The sequence below is a fragment of the Piliocolobus tephrosceles genome, chromosome 7, assembly GCF_002776525.5.
Source record: "Piliocolobus tephrosceles isolate RC106 chromosome 7, ASM277652v3, whole genome shotgun sequence".
In the NCBI taxonomy this organism is placed as follows: Eukaryota; Metazoa; Chordata; class Mammalia; order Primates; family Cercopithecidae; genus Piliocolobus; species Piliocolobus tephrosceles.
In genome coordinates, this window is record NC_045440.1 from 98,441,827 (window position 1) to 98,460,197 (window position 18,371).

Below are 18,371 nucleotides of genomic sequence, written 5' to 3' on the forward strand. Positions count from 1 at the left end.
TTTGAGACAGAGTCTGGCTCTGTCGCCCAGGCTGTAGTGCAGTGGCCGGATCTCAGCTCACTGCAAGCTCCGCCTCCCGGGTTCACGCCATTCTCCTGCCTCAGCCTTCCCGGTAGCTGGGACTACAGGCGCCCACCACCTCGCCCGGCTAGTTTGTTGTATTTTTTAGTAGAGACGGGGTTTCACCATGTTAGCCAGGATGGTCTCGATCTCCTGACCTTGTGATCCGCCCGTCTCGGCCTCCCAAAGTGCTGGGATTACAGGCTTGAGCCACCGCGCCCGGCTGGAATCAGTTTTAACAAGTGAAGAGTGCTGAAATGAAATCTGTTATTAAGCATACTTTTTTTTTTTTTTTTTTTTTTTGAGACGGAGACTCGTTCTGTCGCCAGGCTGGAGTATAGTGGCACGATCTCGGCTCACTGCAACCTCAGCATCCCAGGTTCAAGTGATTCTCCTGCCTCAGCCTCCCGAGTCTGGGACTACAGGCGCGCACCACCACACCCAGCTAATTTTTGTATTTTTAGTAGAGACGGGGTTTCACCATGTTGGCCAGGATGGTCTTGATCTTTTGACCTCGTGATCTGCCCGCCTTGGCCTCCCAAAGTGCTGGGATTACAGGCGTGAGCCACTGCACCCGGCCTGTTAAGCATTTAACCTTATTCAGAACTTTAAATTCAGAACTTTAAAACTCCTTGAGGCAGAAACTCTTTTCATACGTCCTTGTTCCTACAGTCCTTAGCCTAATGCCTGGTGCTTGAGTACCAGGAATTGAGGCCAGGTGCGGTGGCTCACACCTGTAATCCCAGCACTTTGGGAGGCTGGGACAGGCGGGTCACTTGAGGCCAGGAGTTCTAGACCAACCTGGGCAGCATGGCGGAATCTGCTCTCTACTAGAAATACAAAAGTTAGCCAAGCATGATGGCATGTGCCTAATGCTGAGACCTGAGAATCACTTGAACCCAGGAGGTAGAGGCTGCAGTGAGCCAAGGTCATGCCACTACACTCCAGCCTGGGCGACAGAGCAAGACTCTGTCTCAAAAAAAAAAAAATTTGTGGAATTGTATAAAATTAATAAATTGAGGATTGACTAGCATGCACAATTTTATTTCCTTGAAATCAAGAATCATGAAATAAGTTCCTTCTCTTCTGCTATGTGGCCCCCTCTTCCATTGCATTTTCCTGTTATATATAGATATCCTCATTCCGGTTTACTACCACCCCTGCCAGCACATACTGGCTCTTTCATGTATGAAACTGTTCTTTCATGCATGCATTTTGAAAAAAGAAAGATCCAGGTGTGGGGGGTCGAAGAAAATTATAACAATAAGATAAACATGGTGATGTCTACAAGGAGTTTATCCATCTAAAAAAATGATTCTATCATTTTTCTGTTACTGGTTGATTTTCAACAAGTTTGAAAGACATCTTTAGTCTAACTTAAAACATAAGATTATAAACTATATATGAAATTAACTTTGATTGGCTCTGGTGAGGAAGACTTTAAAGTTCTTGAGAGAATTTTAAACTGGGGTACAATGAGAGGCCCATGTAATTGCTAATCTATAGAAAGCCACCATATAAAAGTTCCATGATCAGAGAAAACTACTTTTTTTTTCTTTTTTTTTTTTTTTTGAGACGGAGTCTCGCTCTGTCACCCAGGCTGGAGTGCTGTGGCCGGATCTCAGCTCACTGCAAGCTCCGCCTCCCGGGTTTACGCCATTCTCCGGCCTCAGCCTCCTGAGTAGCTGGGACTACAGGCGCCCGCCACCTCGCCCGGCTAGTTTTTTGTATTTTTTTAGTAGAGACAGGGTTTCACCGTGTTAGCCAGGATGGTCTCGATCTCCTGACCTCGTGATCCGCCCGTCTCGGCCTCCCAAAGTGCTGGGATTACAGGCTTGAGCCACCGTGCCCGGCTTTTTTTTTCTTTTTTCTTTTTTTTCTTTTGTTGAGACAGGGTCTCACTTTGTTGCCCAGGCTAGAGTGCCATGGTTCAGTCACAGCTTACTGCAGCCTTGACCTGCCAGGCTGAAGTGATCCTCCCATCTCAGTCCCCTGAGTAGCTGGGACTACGGGGGCATGCCACCACACCCGGCTAATTTTTTAAATTATTTTTTGTAGGGAAAGAGTCTCTGTGTTACCTAGGCTGGTCTCAAACTTCTGAGCTCTTGCTGATCCTCTTGCCTTGGCCTCCAGAAGTGCCAGAATTATAGCCATGAGCCACTGCACCTGACCAACAGTACTTTTATATAAAACCCATATTGACAATCACAAGGGTAGACACATTGAATTTGAAGTTTAGGTTTGTAATTAGTTACTATTCATGTAAGTAGAGGTATATAATATGCTTCCATTTAGGGATTTGCTAATTTAAATATGATTAGTGATTTTCCAGGGCAAGGCCTTCTCAACCAGCTGTTGGCAAAATAAAAGGACACATTGGTTCTCCTGTATAAAGGAGAACCACCTTAGTGTATTCTTTTTTCCAGCAACCCAAGAATTACATTGACTTTACTTTTGGAATAGGAGGCTTATTGTTTCATGGCATCAGGCATGTGTAGGAAGTTGCTGATGACTTTTGGAATCCCAGTAATGATGAAAGCTATATAAATTCTAAGAGTTTAGTAGAAAATTGGGAGAGCTACACAGGTCAGAGAGAACAGCTGCGGTTAGAGCTATTATGTGGGTTGATGTTGCAAAGAAGGAACTAAAATTGGCACAGATAGGAATGTGTGAGCACCTTTGGCTTGCTGATCATTTCAGAGCCTATGGAAATGGGAACTGAGTGTTCCTGAATCTGTGGGAATGCAGTTGGTCACTTTCAGACTTTGTGTTGTTTGAAAGAAAAGAATGTTTCATATTTCATTTGGGAGGCTACATCAATATCGTTTGCAGTTGGTCTCAAATTAATGGCATTGAACTTATTGGTGAGTTTTTAAGACAGTTTTTGACCACATAATTTCTAATCTCCCTCGTATTTAGTAAATAAATCCCAATGACTCAGTGTCTTTTAAATGAGTGAAATGGAGGTGGTATATGGCAGTGTATAAGTGATTATGATGGAGAGTTTCCTGAAGGGATTAGTTAAATGAAGTTTAGCAGATGTAAGTTTTGTGAGTTGCCAGTTGAAGAGATGGGAGACTATGGAATTGAAGCTGCAAGATTGTTCAGTTGGTATAAGTCTTACATGGAAAAGTGTGGCCACAGGAAAGTCAGAAAAGGCAAGTTTGGCCAGAGAAGATAGTGTGAACTAAAAGTAGCATATAAGAATAAGATGATGATATTAGAAAGTAAAATTAAACCAAGTTTTGTATTCCTAATGTAGATACGGCCCTAAGTCCGCATTTCAATCTGAGGTTTCTTACCTTTGCCCACATATACATAAATACACAGAAGAGAGATTAGAAGAGGCAACATTAGAAGTGGCAAGACAGCATAGAAGAAAGCAAGCCAAATCAAGAGTGAGAAAACCTGGTTTTAGCATTAGCTGTCTGACTTTAACAAGTTGATTCAGACCCAGCAGATTAAATTTGGGTTAATTAGGAATTTAACCAGCTAAAAGACAACTTTTGTTTTGATTTTCTGCCACAGATCTTTGTAAAGCCTACAAATTGGATTTGAGAATATGAATGGTCTCCTTTTCCAACTTTGTAGCCCTGATCATTGTTAACAATTGCATGTTAAGTCATATTATAGAAATTTTGAACACTTTGTATTGTTTTCTTGAGTATAGCTCTGCCGTAATGAGTAGGTAGCTGGTAAAAGTTTGTCTGCAAGAACTGAAAATAAAGCCATTGAAACGAGTGTATTGACTGACTTATGTGTTGAATTTGAGGGGCCTGCACAAGTGAAAAGATGTTGTAGGATTCAGAAAGATGGTTAGAGTACAGTTACCTAGGCCCCACTCTCCCAACTTCTCAGTCTGGTGATGGGGTGCAGAAATTATTATTTAAAAAGTTAAAAAAGAGGCTGGGCACGGTGGCTCACGCTTGTAATCCCAGCACTCTGAGAGGCCAAGGTGGGTGGATCACCTGAGGTCAGGAGTTCAAGACCAGCCTGACCAACATGGTGAAACCCTGTCTCTACTAAAAATACGAAAATTAGCTGGACGTGGTGGCTTGCGCCTGTAATCCCAGCTACTTGGGAGGCTGAGGTAGGAGAATCGCTTGAACCCGGGAGGCAGAGGTTGCCGTGAGCCGAGATTGCACCTTTGCACTCCAGCCTGGGCAACAAGAGCGAAATTCCGTCTCAAAAAAAAAAGTAAAAAAAGAATGATTCTGGTTAAAAGCCAGATCTGGAAATCACAGACTTGAGTCTACTCATGAGCATCTCTAAGTGCTATCTATCATTTTATTTTAGGAATGTTAGGAAAGCTTCTGTATCCTTTTTTAGGCTGTGGAAATGGGTTGGAAAGCTGCTTACTCCCAGAACAGTAGAGCCATGAAATTACAGAATTAGAGGTTCCGTTAGAGATTGCCTAACATTCATTTGTTTATGTATCATCTATGGCTGCTTTTATGCTACAATGGAGGAATTATGTAGTTGCAACAAAGACATATGGGCCAAAAAAAATAAAAATAAAGAACAAAGACATACGGCCCTTAAAACCTAAAATAGTTTCTGTTTTGTTTTGTTTTTGCTGAGGACTGTTGATGACAATCAGTAAAATATTTTTTTTTTCTGAACTTTATTTTGCCATACAGCCTGATTATGTTTGTAAATAAGATATTTTCTATTTGGCTGTTTACAGAACAAGTTTGCTGACTTTCGAGTAGATCATACCTGTCACTTTATAAGCCTCAGAGACGAGTGAAATATTCCGAGATTACACAGTTAATTGGTGGTCAAATTGCAAACAGTTTCATTCTCCTTTTAACTGTCTCCATTCCATTATTTTTGTTACAGGGACTGATACCTTGGTGAGATAAGAAAATTTGTGGTACAGAATTTTGCTTATGAATGTTACATATATGTATGTGAAAACATTAGGAACAATACCAACTCTTAGATAACATTGATGTACAAAAACTTTTTAAATTTAGGTACAGAGGTAGGATTTGATTGTAGTATATATGGTTTCCTGCATATAAATCTTTGCATCGATGTGCTAAGCAGTTTGATAATATGATACTTTTTGTTGCCTGTGCAGCCAAATGGGCGGACTGTTGAAGTGGCTGAGGGTGAAGCTGTTCGAACACCTCAAAGTGTAACAGCAAAGCAGCCACCAGAGATTGACAAGAAAAATGAAAAGGTAAGTTTGGGAGCATATGAAATTGTATGCAAGGCTCTTAATAGAATGACATAAAAGGATGATGCTTTTCTGTTTCATAAGATTGTATGTGTACCCCTCATTTAAACAAAACTCTGAAAATCTGAATTAACCATAGTGGATGGGTGGTAAAAGTTTAACTGAGTTGTTTTTGTTTTTTTAAAGGAAAGTTGTATCACCAAATATTTTAAACATTGCTGTGGCAATACTAAATATTCATTGTCAAAAACAATTCATTCACAACTTGAACATTTTGTGTAAGTTTCCAGATACATAACATATGTACCCTTTATTCAAAAACAGAACTGTGGAATTGTGTTACCTTTGTTAATAGGGCACATCTAGCATGAAAACCTTAGCACAATCGTTCAGTGGTGTTTAGTGTTGAAATAGATTTCTGTTGTGTTGGAAACGTAATTGTCTGCTTACTAGACAGATTAACTTCATTTAACAAAAGAAAATGTGGGCCTGGTGCTATGGCTCATGCCTGTAATCCTAGCATTTGGTAGGCCGAAGCGGGTAGATTGCTTGAGCCCATGAGTTTGAGACCAGCCTGGGCAACATGGCAAAACTTTGTCATTATAGAAAATACGAAAATTAGCCAGGCATGGTGATACGCACCTGTAGTCCTAGCTACTCAGCAGGCTGCGATGGGAGAATCGGTTTCAGAGAGCCAAGATTGTGCTAATCCACTCCAGCCTGGGCACCCAAGACCCTGTCTCAAAAAGAAAAAAGATATAGATATGCACTTTCATTTGGATGTGAAATTTTCCAAGTATCATACCACGTAAATGGTACATTCCTGGGATTGTATTAATTTTCCAGTTGCTTGGTGTCAGAACTGACTCATTTTTACTTAATCTAGCTTGGAAGTAGGCAAAATGAATAAGAAGTTCTCAACAGTAGTTCCTTCTACTGTGAAAAAAAGACTTTTCATTCAGTTCCCTTTTGTACATTGAATTACCCGCCTTTTCGTTTTTTTTTTTTTTTTTTAATGTAGAGACAGGGGTCTCACTGTGTTACCCACACAACATAGTCTTGAACTTCTAAGCTCAAGTGATCCTTCTGCCTCAGCCTCCCAAAGTGCTGGGAATACATGCATGAGGCACCACATCCAGCGCCCCTCCCTCCTTTTTAAAAAAATCCTGTCTATGCATAGCGCCTTTTCAGGGAAAAAAAAAAAAGACAGTCACCAATAGGTAAGTAGTTTCTAGGAACCACAGTGCAGCAACTCTAGCTTCTTGGAATAGTGGTATGAAATGGTTGCTACTGGCTGGGTGCAGTGGCTCACGCCTGTAATCCCAGCACTTTGGGAGCCCGAGGTGGGCAGATCACCTAAGGTCCAGAGTTCGAGACCAGCCTGGCCAACATGATGAAACCCCGTCTCTGCGAAAAATACAAAAATTAGCTGGGTGTGGTGGCACATGCCTGTAATCCCAGCTACTCGGGAGGCTGAGGTAGGGGAATGGCTTGAATCCGAGAGACGGAGCTTGCAGTGAGCAGGGATTGCGCCACTGCACACCAGCCAGGGCAACAGAGCGAGACTCTGTCCCCCCCCAAAAAAAAGAAAAAGACATGGTTGCTACAGTTTCTTAATGCTTCCGATTTTAAAATGTCTTTGAAGAAGTGGTTTAGCCACCAAGACAACTGCAGGCAGAATGGCTTAAAATGAAGGATAGTTTTGGGAAATAATTAAATTTATGTCCGACTTTGTGTTTGGCAGAAAAGTAATGACTTGTGTTAACAAGTAAACATGTAACGTAAGGAATGTGAGTTTATAGAGTGACTCGCTGATATGCCCAATATAGATTTACACATCTCCGACCTAGTGTCTTCTTTTTTCTGGGCTTTCTCTCTATTAGTGAATAATGTATACTTACTCCTGTTTCTACTCCCTGAATTACCCTGAAAATTTTGTAGTTGCAATAATTAAGAAACTACCATTAACTTCTTAGTGATTAATTTATATAAATTGAATGTGACAGGGTATAAAATCACAGCTTAAAGTTTATAATCATTACTTTGAAATGTCTTGTGGTAGGAAATAATTATAATAGTTGACATTTACTTAAGTATAATCTGGCAGGCACCATGCAAGGTGAGGTATGTTTGTATGTATAAATATATTTACATATCTAGTAGGGACAGCTTATTGAGTACTTACTAGATATACTTTTAAGACTTTATAGTCGTTAAAAAATAATTTATAGATATTTCCTTATTTTCACAAGGGCTCTGAGGTGATGGTATTATATCCGTCTTACAAATGAGAAACCTGAGGCTTAGGTTACCGAGCTATTGAAAGTATAGTCAGTTCTAACCCAGATCTATCTGACTTCAATTCAAAGTCTTTACTTTTTACTGCCTTATATTATTTCTAATGCTCTCAGAAACTCTGCCAGGCAGATAGTTATAGCCCCATTTTACAGATAGGGACTCAAGTGCCTAGAGAAATTTTGTGTTTTAATTAATTTGATACAGTTGGCCGGGCACAATGACTCAAGCCTGTAATCCCAGCATTTTGGGAGGCTGAGGCAGGTGAATCACCTGAGGTCCGGAGTTTGAGACCAGCCTGCTCAACATGGTGAAGCCCCGTCTCTGCTGAAAATACAAAAATTAGCCAGGCATGGTGGCATGTGCCTGTAGTCCCAGCTACTTGGGAGGCTGAGGCAGAAGAATCACTTGAACACAGGAGGGGGAGGTTGTAGGGAGCTGAGATCGTGCCATTGCACTCCAGCCTGGGCGAGAGGGTAAGATTCCATCTCAAAAAAAAAAAAAAAATGGATGCAATTTCTGGACTAGGATCTGAACCCAACTTATTCTGATTCCAAAAAGTTCTTTTTGTCATTTAACAGCACCGCCTTTCAGTTGCTGTTGCTTTTTCGGTACACAGTTTCTACCTTTGGTTTCTTGCCTATGCTATTTAATTTTTCAAATAATAATAAATGCTACAGCTCATGGCTGGTGTTCTGTTTTTGCCATCCAGTTTTGCATTTTGAATTTGTGCTTTTTAACTTGGTTAGGTCTAGGTAACTCTCAGTTAATTTTTTATGGTATTGCACTATGTGTGTATTGCACTTTGTGTTTTAAGTAGGTGGTGTTTTTTAGACTTATTTTCTTTCTTTCTCTTTCTTTCTTTCTTTTCTTTCCTTTCCTTTCCTTTCTTTTCCTGCCTTTCTTCCTTTCCTTTCTTTCCTTTCTTTGTTCTATCACTCTTGTTGCCCAGGCTGGAGTGCAATGGCACAATCTCAGCTCACTGCAACCTCTGCCTCCCAGCTCAAGCAATTCTCCTGCCTCAGCCTCCTGAGCAGCTGGGATTACAGGCACGCACCACCACACCCAGCTATTTTTTGTATTTTTAGCAGACACGGGGTTTCACCACGTTGACCAGGCTGGTCACGAACTCCTGACCTCAGGTGATCCACCCACCTCGGCCTTCCAAAGTGCTGGGATTACAGGCATGAGCCATCACACCCGGCCTACCTTTCCTTATAAAGAAATACATCTTAGATCTTATGCATCTTAATATATATTATCATATTTTTGTTTTTGCTCTCTGAGCCATATCTTGGGCACTTTGAGAAGTACAATTTTTGTCTGTAGAGTAGTTGTACTCTTAAGCTGTGATATTGATTACCTTGCCGTATCACTTGAGTAAGCCTTGTAGATAAAAGTTTGCCTAGAAACTGTATATGACAAGATCTTAGGTCTATAAAGCAAGTTAAACTGTCGTAGTTTTCTGGTTCTTTATTTGGGTTTGAAGGTCAATGTTTCATTAGAACTAGTCTCTAGTAGAGTACACGTAGGACCATTAGCCAGACTGAATGCATTGTGCTAATAGATGCTAAAGGTAATAAAAATGTAAGATATACTTACCCTCAGATTACAGTCTAGTTAAGGAAAGGCAAGCAAAGAGAAGATACCTAGTAATATAAGGCATTAAGTGCTGGGTGTTCAGGGGAGAAAGATTATCCTACTTGGGTAGCCAGAGAAGATTGACTTAATTAATGTCTGTAAGTATAGGAATGGTATTTCAGTAAGTAGGCATGGGGAGACAAGTTTTAGAAAGGAAGAGAAACAAATGAACACAACCTGACATTATTTAGATTAAACAAATGGACATATTCAGACATAAGGGGAAGCCTTAGGCAAGTTTGACTGGTCAAGATAGGGTAGGCATATGATAAAAACTTAGATATATTCAACTGGCAGCAACACTGATGATTAACGAATCAGTTTTGCGTCTCTGGTTGTAAAGGTCTTAATGTAGAAATATAAAGATTGCTAGTGAGAGAAACAACGGAAACAAAATGTGTGAACTTCCGTCACCACCAAATTGTTAGGATGAAGTCAGTGATATCCACTGAACCCTGATATCATTTATTACAAGTATTAATAAGGTCTTACATTTTTATGATGCTATACAATATACAAAATATTTGTACAAAACGTTTTCACATCTCTTAATCCTGATGAACAACTCTGAGGACATTATCATTTCTTTTACATAGCTCAATAAAGAGTTTTGTGAATTGTCCAGGATCACATAGCTGATAAGTAACGCTCCTTCAATTTCTCTAAGGCAGCAGTTTTTGAAGCATGGTCAATGAACCCCTAGAAAGGGACCCTAGGGACCCTTTCATTAGGTCTCTGAAGGCAAAACTATTTTCATAATAATTAAGACATTATTTGCCTTTTTAACTATGTTGATGCTTGCACTGATGATGCAAAAGCGATAATGGGTAAAACTGCTGGCTCCTTATCATGAACCAATACAGTGGCATCAAACTTCCACTTACTGTATTCTTGTTTTGGTTTGTTTTTGAAACAGTCTCACTCTGTCACCTAGGTTGGAATGCAGTGGCACAATCTCACTCACTGCAGCCTCCGCCTCCCAGGTTCAAGCAATTCTCCTACCACAGTTTCCTGAGTAGCTGTAATTACAGGTGCCCGCCACTACCCCCAGCTAATTCTTGTATTTTTAGTAGTGATAGGGTTTCACCATGTTGGTCTTGAACCCCTGACCTCAGGTGATCCATCTGCCTCTGCCTCCCAAAGTGCTGGGATTATAGGTGTGAGCCACCACGCCCTGCCATTTTGTTTTGTTTGAAGAGACTCACTCTGTTACCTAGCCTGGAGTGCAGTGGCGCAGTCATGCTCACTGCAGCCTCAACCTCCCAGGCTTAAGCAATCCTTCTGTCTCATCTTCCCAAGTAGCTGGGACTGCATGCAGATGCATACTACCATGTGCCCAGCTAACTTTTTGTAGAGACAGCTTGCCTCCCAGGTTCAAGCAATTCTCCTGACTCAGCCTCCCGAGTAGCTGGAATTACAGGCGCCCACCATCACGCCCAGCTAATTTTTGTATTTTTAGTAGAGATGGGATTTCACCATGTTGGCCAGGCTGGTCTCGAACTCCTGACCTCAAATGGTCTGCCCGCCTCAGCCTCCCAAAGTGCTAGGATTACAGGCATGAGCCACCACGCCCGGCCGTAGATCTTCCAAAATGTTAAAACATTCCATTAAACAACATATATTTTTAAAAATTACATTTGTTAATATACCAACTAACGTCACCAGAAATTCCTTACGTACTGGTAAGTTGTCAAGCTCATGGTAGCAGACACAAATTTTCCAAATTTCATTTTTTTTTCTTTAATATAGAGACAGGGTCTCGCTATGTTGCCCAGTCTGGTCTTGACCTTATGGGCTCAAACAATCCTTTTGCCTTGGCCTACCAAAGTGATGGAATTACAGGTGTGATCTACTGCACCAGCAAATTTTCCAAATTTTTAATTTTCACTTGCCAACAAAGTCATGTGATCATTTGCAACAAATACTATCAGCTTCTTTTAAGTGACAAGATAGCCTTGTTCATTTTTGAGAAAATGCCTGCAAATACGTAAGTCTGAATAATCATGGCTTGTCTATCAGTCATTCTTTCAAGCCAGAAAGGAGTAATATGAGTAAGTGGCTAATTTGGCACACAATCCATTGCATAAGTGTTTTTCCTCAAGACAATCATCAGTCTTCATTTTGTAGCATACTTTATGCATATATTCCATTTCATCACACAGAATAATTAAAAAGCCTGTGTTTAAGAATTGAGATTTAATGAAGTTAATAATAATTTTTGCTGCTTCATTAAGGACACACAAATGAAACTAGCATTTTTTTTTTTAACTGTTGAGTAGATGGCAGTAAAGAATACAATGGTATGCCTGTGATCCCAGCACTCTGGGAGGCCAAGGCAGGTGGATTGCTTTGAGCTCAGGAGTTCAAGAGTAGCCTGGGCAACATAGTGACAGAGTGAGACTCCATCTCAAAAAAATAAAATAAATGCCTGAAACTGGATAATTTATAAAGAAAAGAGGGTTCAGTTGTCTCACGGTACCACAGACTGTACAGGAAGCATAGCAGCATCTGCTTCTCAGGAGGCCTCTAGGAGCAACCCATGGCAGAAGGCAAAGCATGAGCTCTCTCTGTTGCCCAGGCTGGAGTGCAGTGGTGCGATCTCAGCTCACTGCAACCTCCACCGCCTGGGTTCAAGTGATTCTCCTGCCTCAGCCTCATGAGTAGCTGGGATTACAGGTGCCCACCACCACGCCTGGCTAATTTTTTTGTATTTCTAGTAGAGACCGGGTTTCACCATGTTGGCCAGGCTAGTCTTGAGCTCCTGACTTCAGGTGATCCTCGTGTCTCGGCCTCCCAAAGTGCTGAGATTACAGGCGTGAGCCATAGCGCCCAGTGGGGGATAACATTTCAATATGAGATTTGGGTGGGGACACAGATCCAAACCATATTGTGCCTCAGTCAAAATAATGTGTCACAGTAAATTGAACACAAACACAGATATGTGAATCCAGCTGTCTTAAGGTAGACATTAAAGATATTTGCAAAATATAAAATCTGCCACACATCTCGCAAAAATGTTTTGTTTTGAAAAAGATACAGGTATCATTACATAACGTATAATTTATGATTATTTTGTTATAAATTAATGTATCTAAACAATTTATTAAATTTATATGATAAATATAACCCACATAAACAAAGGCTCTTGGCCAGGCACAGTGGCTCAGACCTGTAATCCCAACACTTTAGGAGGCGAAGGTGGGAGTTCAAGACTAGCTTGGCCAACATGGAGAAACCCCGTCTCTACTAAAAATACAAAAATTACCTGGGCCTGGTGGTACGAACCTGTAGTCCCAACTACTTGGGAGGCTGAGGCACGAGAATCACTTGAACCCAGGAGGCAGAGGTTGCAGTGAGCCGAGATCATGCCACTGCCCTCCAGCCTGGGTGGTAGAGCAAGACCCCATCTCAAATAATAATAATAATAATAATAATAATGGCTCTTTGACATTCTTAATTTTAAAAATCTGAAAGAGTATCATGTGACCCAGAGGTATGAGAATTCCTCTGGGAGAGATCAGTGTCTAGAAAGTAAAATACAAAATAATTCTGAGGCAACATGCGTTTAAACAAGTATAAGCTAGAACAGCTCTTAGCAAAACAGAATTATCTGCATGCCCAGAGAGTTTATATACATGTGTATTTTCCTTCCATAATGCATCTTAGAAACTATAGTTTAAAACCATAGGTTGGCAAACCATGGCCAAATCTAGTGCTCTGCCTGTTTTTGTAAATAAAGTTTTATGGGAACACAGCCACTCTTATTTATTTATCATTAACAGTTTTTTACTAGAGCAGTGGAGTTGGATAATTTCAACAGAGCGGCCTTATGATCTGCAAAGCCTAAAATATTTACTGTGTGGCTCTTTTTTTCCCCCTTCCTGAACCTATTAAACTCCCATTGTAGTCCTTTGGAGTCTTTAAATGTTTTATCTGAGTGCTTTGATATGTTCTCTGAGCCTTGGACTATTAACCTTTTGGGTTCTCTTGTGCCACAGAATTTATAGCTTCATCATTTCTTGGGTTCCCACCCAAGGCATTAGTTTTCAAGGTTCCCTTTAAGGTAAACAAAACTGTTTTTCTGTAAAAGAGAATACCATACCAGGAAAACCGTATTTATCCCTCTAGACTTTTCTGTCTAAAGTGCAAATAGCGGAACAGAGACCAGAACCAGGATTTCTGCCCCAGTCAGTCATTTTCCCACTATACCATGGCTTTACCTCACACAGGAAGTGGCAAGAGGGGATTGAAAAACAGTGAAATGGCAAATTTGGTTTTAAACATGCTTAGATTGAGGCGAGAGTGGGGTCCTCATACTGGAATTAATTTATTAGTTTGTCGGGAATGTAAGAACCGTATCTGGGGAAAAGTTCAAAGCTAGATAAAAGGAGTTCTTAAGAGAGGTTTCTTGTAAATGTCTTAAGATTGTGAGTTTAGCCATGCTGCTTGTGTCGTGTACCATGTCTTATGAGCCCACACCAGACATACTTAAATTATTTAATGACTTGGATGATGGATCATGTATACAAAGATAATAGCTCAGAGGTGTTAATTGAGTGGAGGGACCGAGTAAGAGTTAGGTAGACAGGGCTATATGTAATTCAGTCTAATTTTAGGCTCTTTCATTGGTTACTCATAAATTAACTGAGTATCTTCTCTGTGCAAGGTACTACTGTAGGCATTAGAAATACAACAGTTGATAAAACAAGAGCCACTACTCTCGTGAAACTTAGTCGGGAAAACAACTAAAAATATAAGCACATTCTCTACTATCTGGTGGTAAGTGCTATGAAAGAAAACAATTAGGTCAGGCATGGTGGCTCACATCTGTAATCCCGGCACTTCAGGAGGCCAAGGAGGGAGGATCTCTTGAGGCCAGAAGTTCAAGACAGAGCCTGGGCAACATAGTGAGACCCCAGCTGTACAAAAATTTTTTAAAATTTAGGCCGGGCACATTGGTTCACACCTGTAATCCCAGCACTTTACGAGGTCAAGGTGGGTGGATCACCTGAGGTCAGGAGTTCAAGACCAGCCTGGCCAACATGCTGAAACTCCGTCTCTACTAAAAATACAGAAAATTAGTGGGGCGTGGTGACTGGCACCTGTAATCCCAGCTACTTGGGAGGCTGAGGCAGGAGAATCATTTCAACCCAGGAGGCGGAAGTTGCAGTGAGCTGAGATTGTGCCATTGCACTCGAGCCTGGGCAACAAGAGCGAAACTCTGTCTCAGGGTAGGGGGAGAAATTGGCCAGGTGCAGTGTCTCACACCTGTAATGCCAGCACTCTGGGAGGCCATGGCAGGCAGATAGCTTGAACTCAGGAGTTCAAGACCAGCTTGGGCAACGTGGCAAAACCCCAGATCTACAAAAAAAATAGCCAGGCATGATGGTGCATACCTGTATTCCCAGCTACTTGGAAGGCTGAGGTGGGAGCATTACTTGAGCTGAAGAGATGGAGGTTGCAGTGAACCAAGATCACACCATGGCACTCCAGCCTGGTCGACAGAGTGAAACCCTATCTCAAAAATCAGTTAATTAAAAAAAATTTTTAATTAGCGAGGCATGGTGGCATGCCCGTGTAGTCCCAGCTACTCAGGAGGCTGAGGTGGGAGGATCACTTGAGCCCCAGAGTTTGGGACTGTAGCAAGCTGTAATCAAGTCACTGCACTCCAGCCTGAAAAACAGAGACCCTGTCTCTGAAAAGAACAAAAATGAGAAAAAAATAAACAGGTTAAGGAGATAGAGATAAAGTGCAAGTTGTGGGCACTTCCCTGCACCTGCAGTTCTCCTACTTCTTCCATTTAGGAAAATAGCAGTAGTACCAAGTGGAATAACCCTGAATCTCCTTTAAGGTAAACCTCACCAAAGGGGGGAATCAATTACAGACTTTTCTAGTTTTAAGGAGATTTGTGACAGTTTTCACACTCTCATCCTGATATTGTATGACAAGGTTATTAAGATAGAGAACTGCTGGTATAGGCAAAATAGTGAAATATAACTAGTATGCTTCTTGGATAATCCATGTTTTCCCATTTAACCATGCCCAATTTGTATATATATTTGGGACAAGTGAGAAAAATAATGCCAAAATGTGAAGCAATGTAAAATAGGAACTTGCCATATTTGGCCAGAAAGTGGATGAAATTGACTCTAAAGCAATTTTAATTTCGTCAAGTACATTTTTAAAAACATTGTTACATTTACAAAAATGAAAGAATATTGACACAATGGAAGCAGAAAAAACAAAAATCTCAGAAAATAGAACACTTTTTTCCTTGAGTTAATTAAAAACCTTATACACCAGTCAGTAGTCTGCAGACCAAAACATCATAGTAAAAAATACTCAACATTCTTTTTTTTTTTTAAAGAGTCTTGCTCTGTCACCCAGGCTGAAGTGCAGTGGCATGACCAAGGTTCACTGCAACCTTGCCCACCCGGCCTCAAGTGATTCTCCAACCTCAGCTTCCCAAGTAGCTGGGACTACAGGCATGCACCACCACACCTGACTAATTTTTTATTTTTTGTAGAGATAGGATCTCACCGTGTTGCCCAAGCTGGTCTTGAACTCCTGGGCTCAAGTGATCCACCCGCCTCCCCCCTCCCAAATTGTTGAGATTACAGGTGTGAGCTGTTGTGCCCAGCCAGCATTCCCTTTTATTCATGCTTTTGTTCCTTTATCACTTCTGGCGTTACCACCAGAATCTTTAGATGTTTATAGGGCTATAAATATTAAAGATGTCAGTTCACCAAATTTTTAGGGACCAGTACTTCCAGAATAGAGAATTAATAAATTGAATAAGAATTACATTCAGGGCTGGGCACGGTGGCTCATTCCTGTAATCCCAGCACTTTGGGAGGCTGAGGCAGGTGGATCACATGAGGTCAGGAGTTTGCGACCAGCCTGACCAACATGGCGAAACCCAGTCTCTACTGAAAATACAAATATTAGCTGAGTGTGGTGGCGTGCACCTGTAGTCTCAGGTACTCGGGAGGCTGAGGCACAAGAATCGCTTGAACCCAGGAGGTGGAGGTTGCAGTGAGCCTAGATCGTGCCACTGCACTCCACCCTGGGTGACAGAGCCAGACACTGTCTCAAAAAAAAAAAAAAAAATTGCATTCAGGGCCAGGCAAAGGTGGCTCAAGCCTGTAATACCAGCACTTGGGAGGCTGAGGTGGGCAAATTGCTTGAGCTCAGATTTTGAAACCAGCCTGGACAACATGGCAAAACCCTGTCTCTTCAAAAAGTACAAAAATTAGCCTGTTGTATTAGCATATGCCTGTAGTCCCAGCTCCTTGGCAGGTTGAGGTGGGAGGATGGCTTAAGCCCAGGAGGTAGAGGTTGCAATGAGCCAAGATAGGTAACAGAGCCAGACCCTGTCAAAAAAAAAAAAACAGAATTACATTTAGAACCTGGCTACATATCTTGTATAAATGGCTAATTGCAATTGCAAACAGGTTATCTTTTTTTTTTAAGAGACAGAGTCTCACTCTGTTGCCCAGGCTAGGTGAAGTGGTGTAATCATGGCTTACAGCATCCTCAATCTTATGGGCTCAGGTGATCCTCCCACCTCAGCCACCCAAGTAGCTGGGACTACAGGCGTGCACCACCATGCTTGGTTAATTTTTGTATTTTTTGTAAAGACAGGGTCTCACTGTATTGCCCAGGCTGTTCTTGAACTCCTGGATGCATGTGTTCCTCCCACCTGTCTCCCAAAGTGCTGGGATTACTGGCTTGAGCCACTGCACCTGGCCACAGAAAGTGTTTTTTTTTATTTATTTATTTTTACATTTATGGTTTGTCTCTGGCATGCAAAAAGTATCTTAGTGATAAGGATGGTGTCACTTAAAATTTATACAATATCCCCCTTGTGATAGTTTTGATACTACGCAAATAATAAATTATATTTCTTAAATTGGTCTTTTTGGCATGAATTGTATGCTATGCCTTTCTTTGTACTTTGCAATTCTCCATCAAAATCTGCTAAGGGGGCAGTTAGCCGTTTGAATAGATCTACTCTTACTGTCAGCATGTACTTTTTGCCACTCTAATAAGTGATATCACTTATTGTTTTGGTATTGGCTAATATTAGAAATACTCAGCTGGGTGTGGTGGCTCACATCCCAGCACTTTGGGGGAGGCCAAGGTGGGTGGATTGCTTGAGCCTAGGAGTTCGAGACCAGCCTGGGCAACATGGTGAAACCTTGTCTCTACAAAAAATACAAAAATTGGCCAGGTGCAGTGACTCACGTCTGTAATCCCAGCACTTTGGGAGGCCAAGGTGGACAGATCACAAAGTCAGGAGATCGAGACCATCCTGGCTAACATGGTGAAACCCTGTCTTTACTAAAAAATACAAAAAATTAGCTGGGCTTGGTGGCACGTGCCTGTAGTCCCAGCTGCTCGGGAGGCTGAGACAGGAGTATCACTTGAACCTGTGAGGTGGAGGTTGCAGTGAGCTGAGATTGTGCCATTGCACTCCAACCTGGGCGACAGAGTGAGACTCTGTCTCAAAAAAGAAAAGAAAAGAAAATATAAAAATTAGCCAGGTGTGATGGCACATGCCTGTAGTCCCAGCTATATGGGAAGCCGATATAGGAGGATCACTTGAGCCCAGGAGGTCAAGGCTGCAGTGAGCCTTGATCACACTGCTGCACTCCAGCCCGGGTGACAACGAAAGCCTGTCTCAAAAAAAAAAAAAAAAAGAAAGTGGACACTGTTATTTCTAGTAAGAACTCTATCAGCCACATCACCGTTAAGTTATGATGATTTAATCGGATGTTGTATAAGTTGGTCCAAATAGCGAAATCATCAAGAAGGGGTTTTGAAATAAAAGTATATTTCTACTTTTGGTACTTAAAATAAAAACTTTGGCTAATTATACCATGCCTTGAAATTTAAGCTAATGATATTCTGAAACTATTTTAATTTAGCAAGATATCTAAGCATTCAGAATGTAAAAACTGGCATTTCTAGTTTTTTTAGAGATGCTTATGCATTCTTCTATATGACAAAATTTTACTGAATTTAATTATAAATGACTGGATGCATTTCTTGGGGGTTTCTTATTTAAATAGAGAGAGAAGTACTATGGGGAAACACTTGTTCCTTCTGATGTGGTAATTAGCAAAAAACAATATTACAACCAACCAAAATGCATTCATTCCTTAGCATACACTGTTTGATGCCACAT

General features: G+C 41.2%; 1 protein-coding gene across 6 annotated transcripts in view; it reads left to right on the plus strand.

Moving 5' to 3' along the window:
• Window positions 1–18,371, plus strand: part of MTDH (metadherin) — an 81,812-nt gene that overhangs the window by 12,228 nt on the left and 51,213 nt on the right. For all 6 annotated transcript variants that reach the window (XM_023183960.2, XM_023183959.2, XM_026454926.1 and 3 more), the window contains exon 2: window positions 5,147–5,248. In XM_023183960.2, the coding sequence (XP_023039728.1) occupies window positions 5,147–5,248 (102 nt within the window). The remainder of the gene's footprint in view (window positions 1–5,146; window positions 5,249–18,371) is intronic.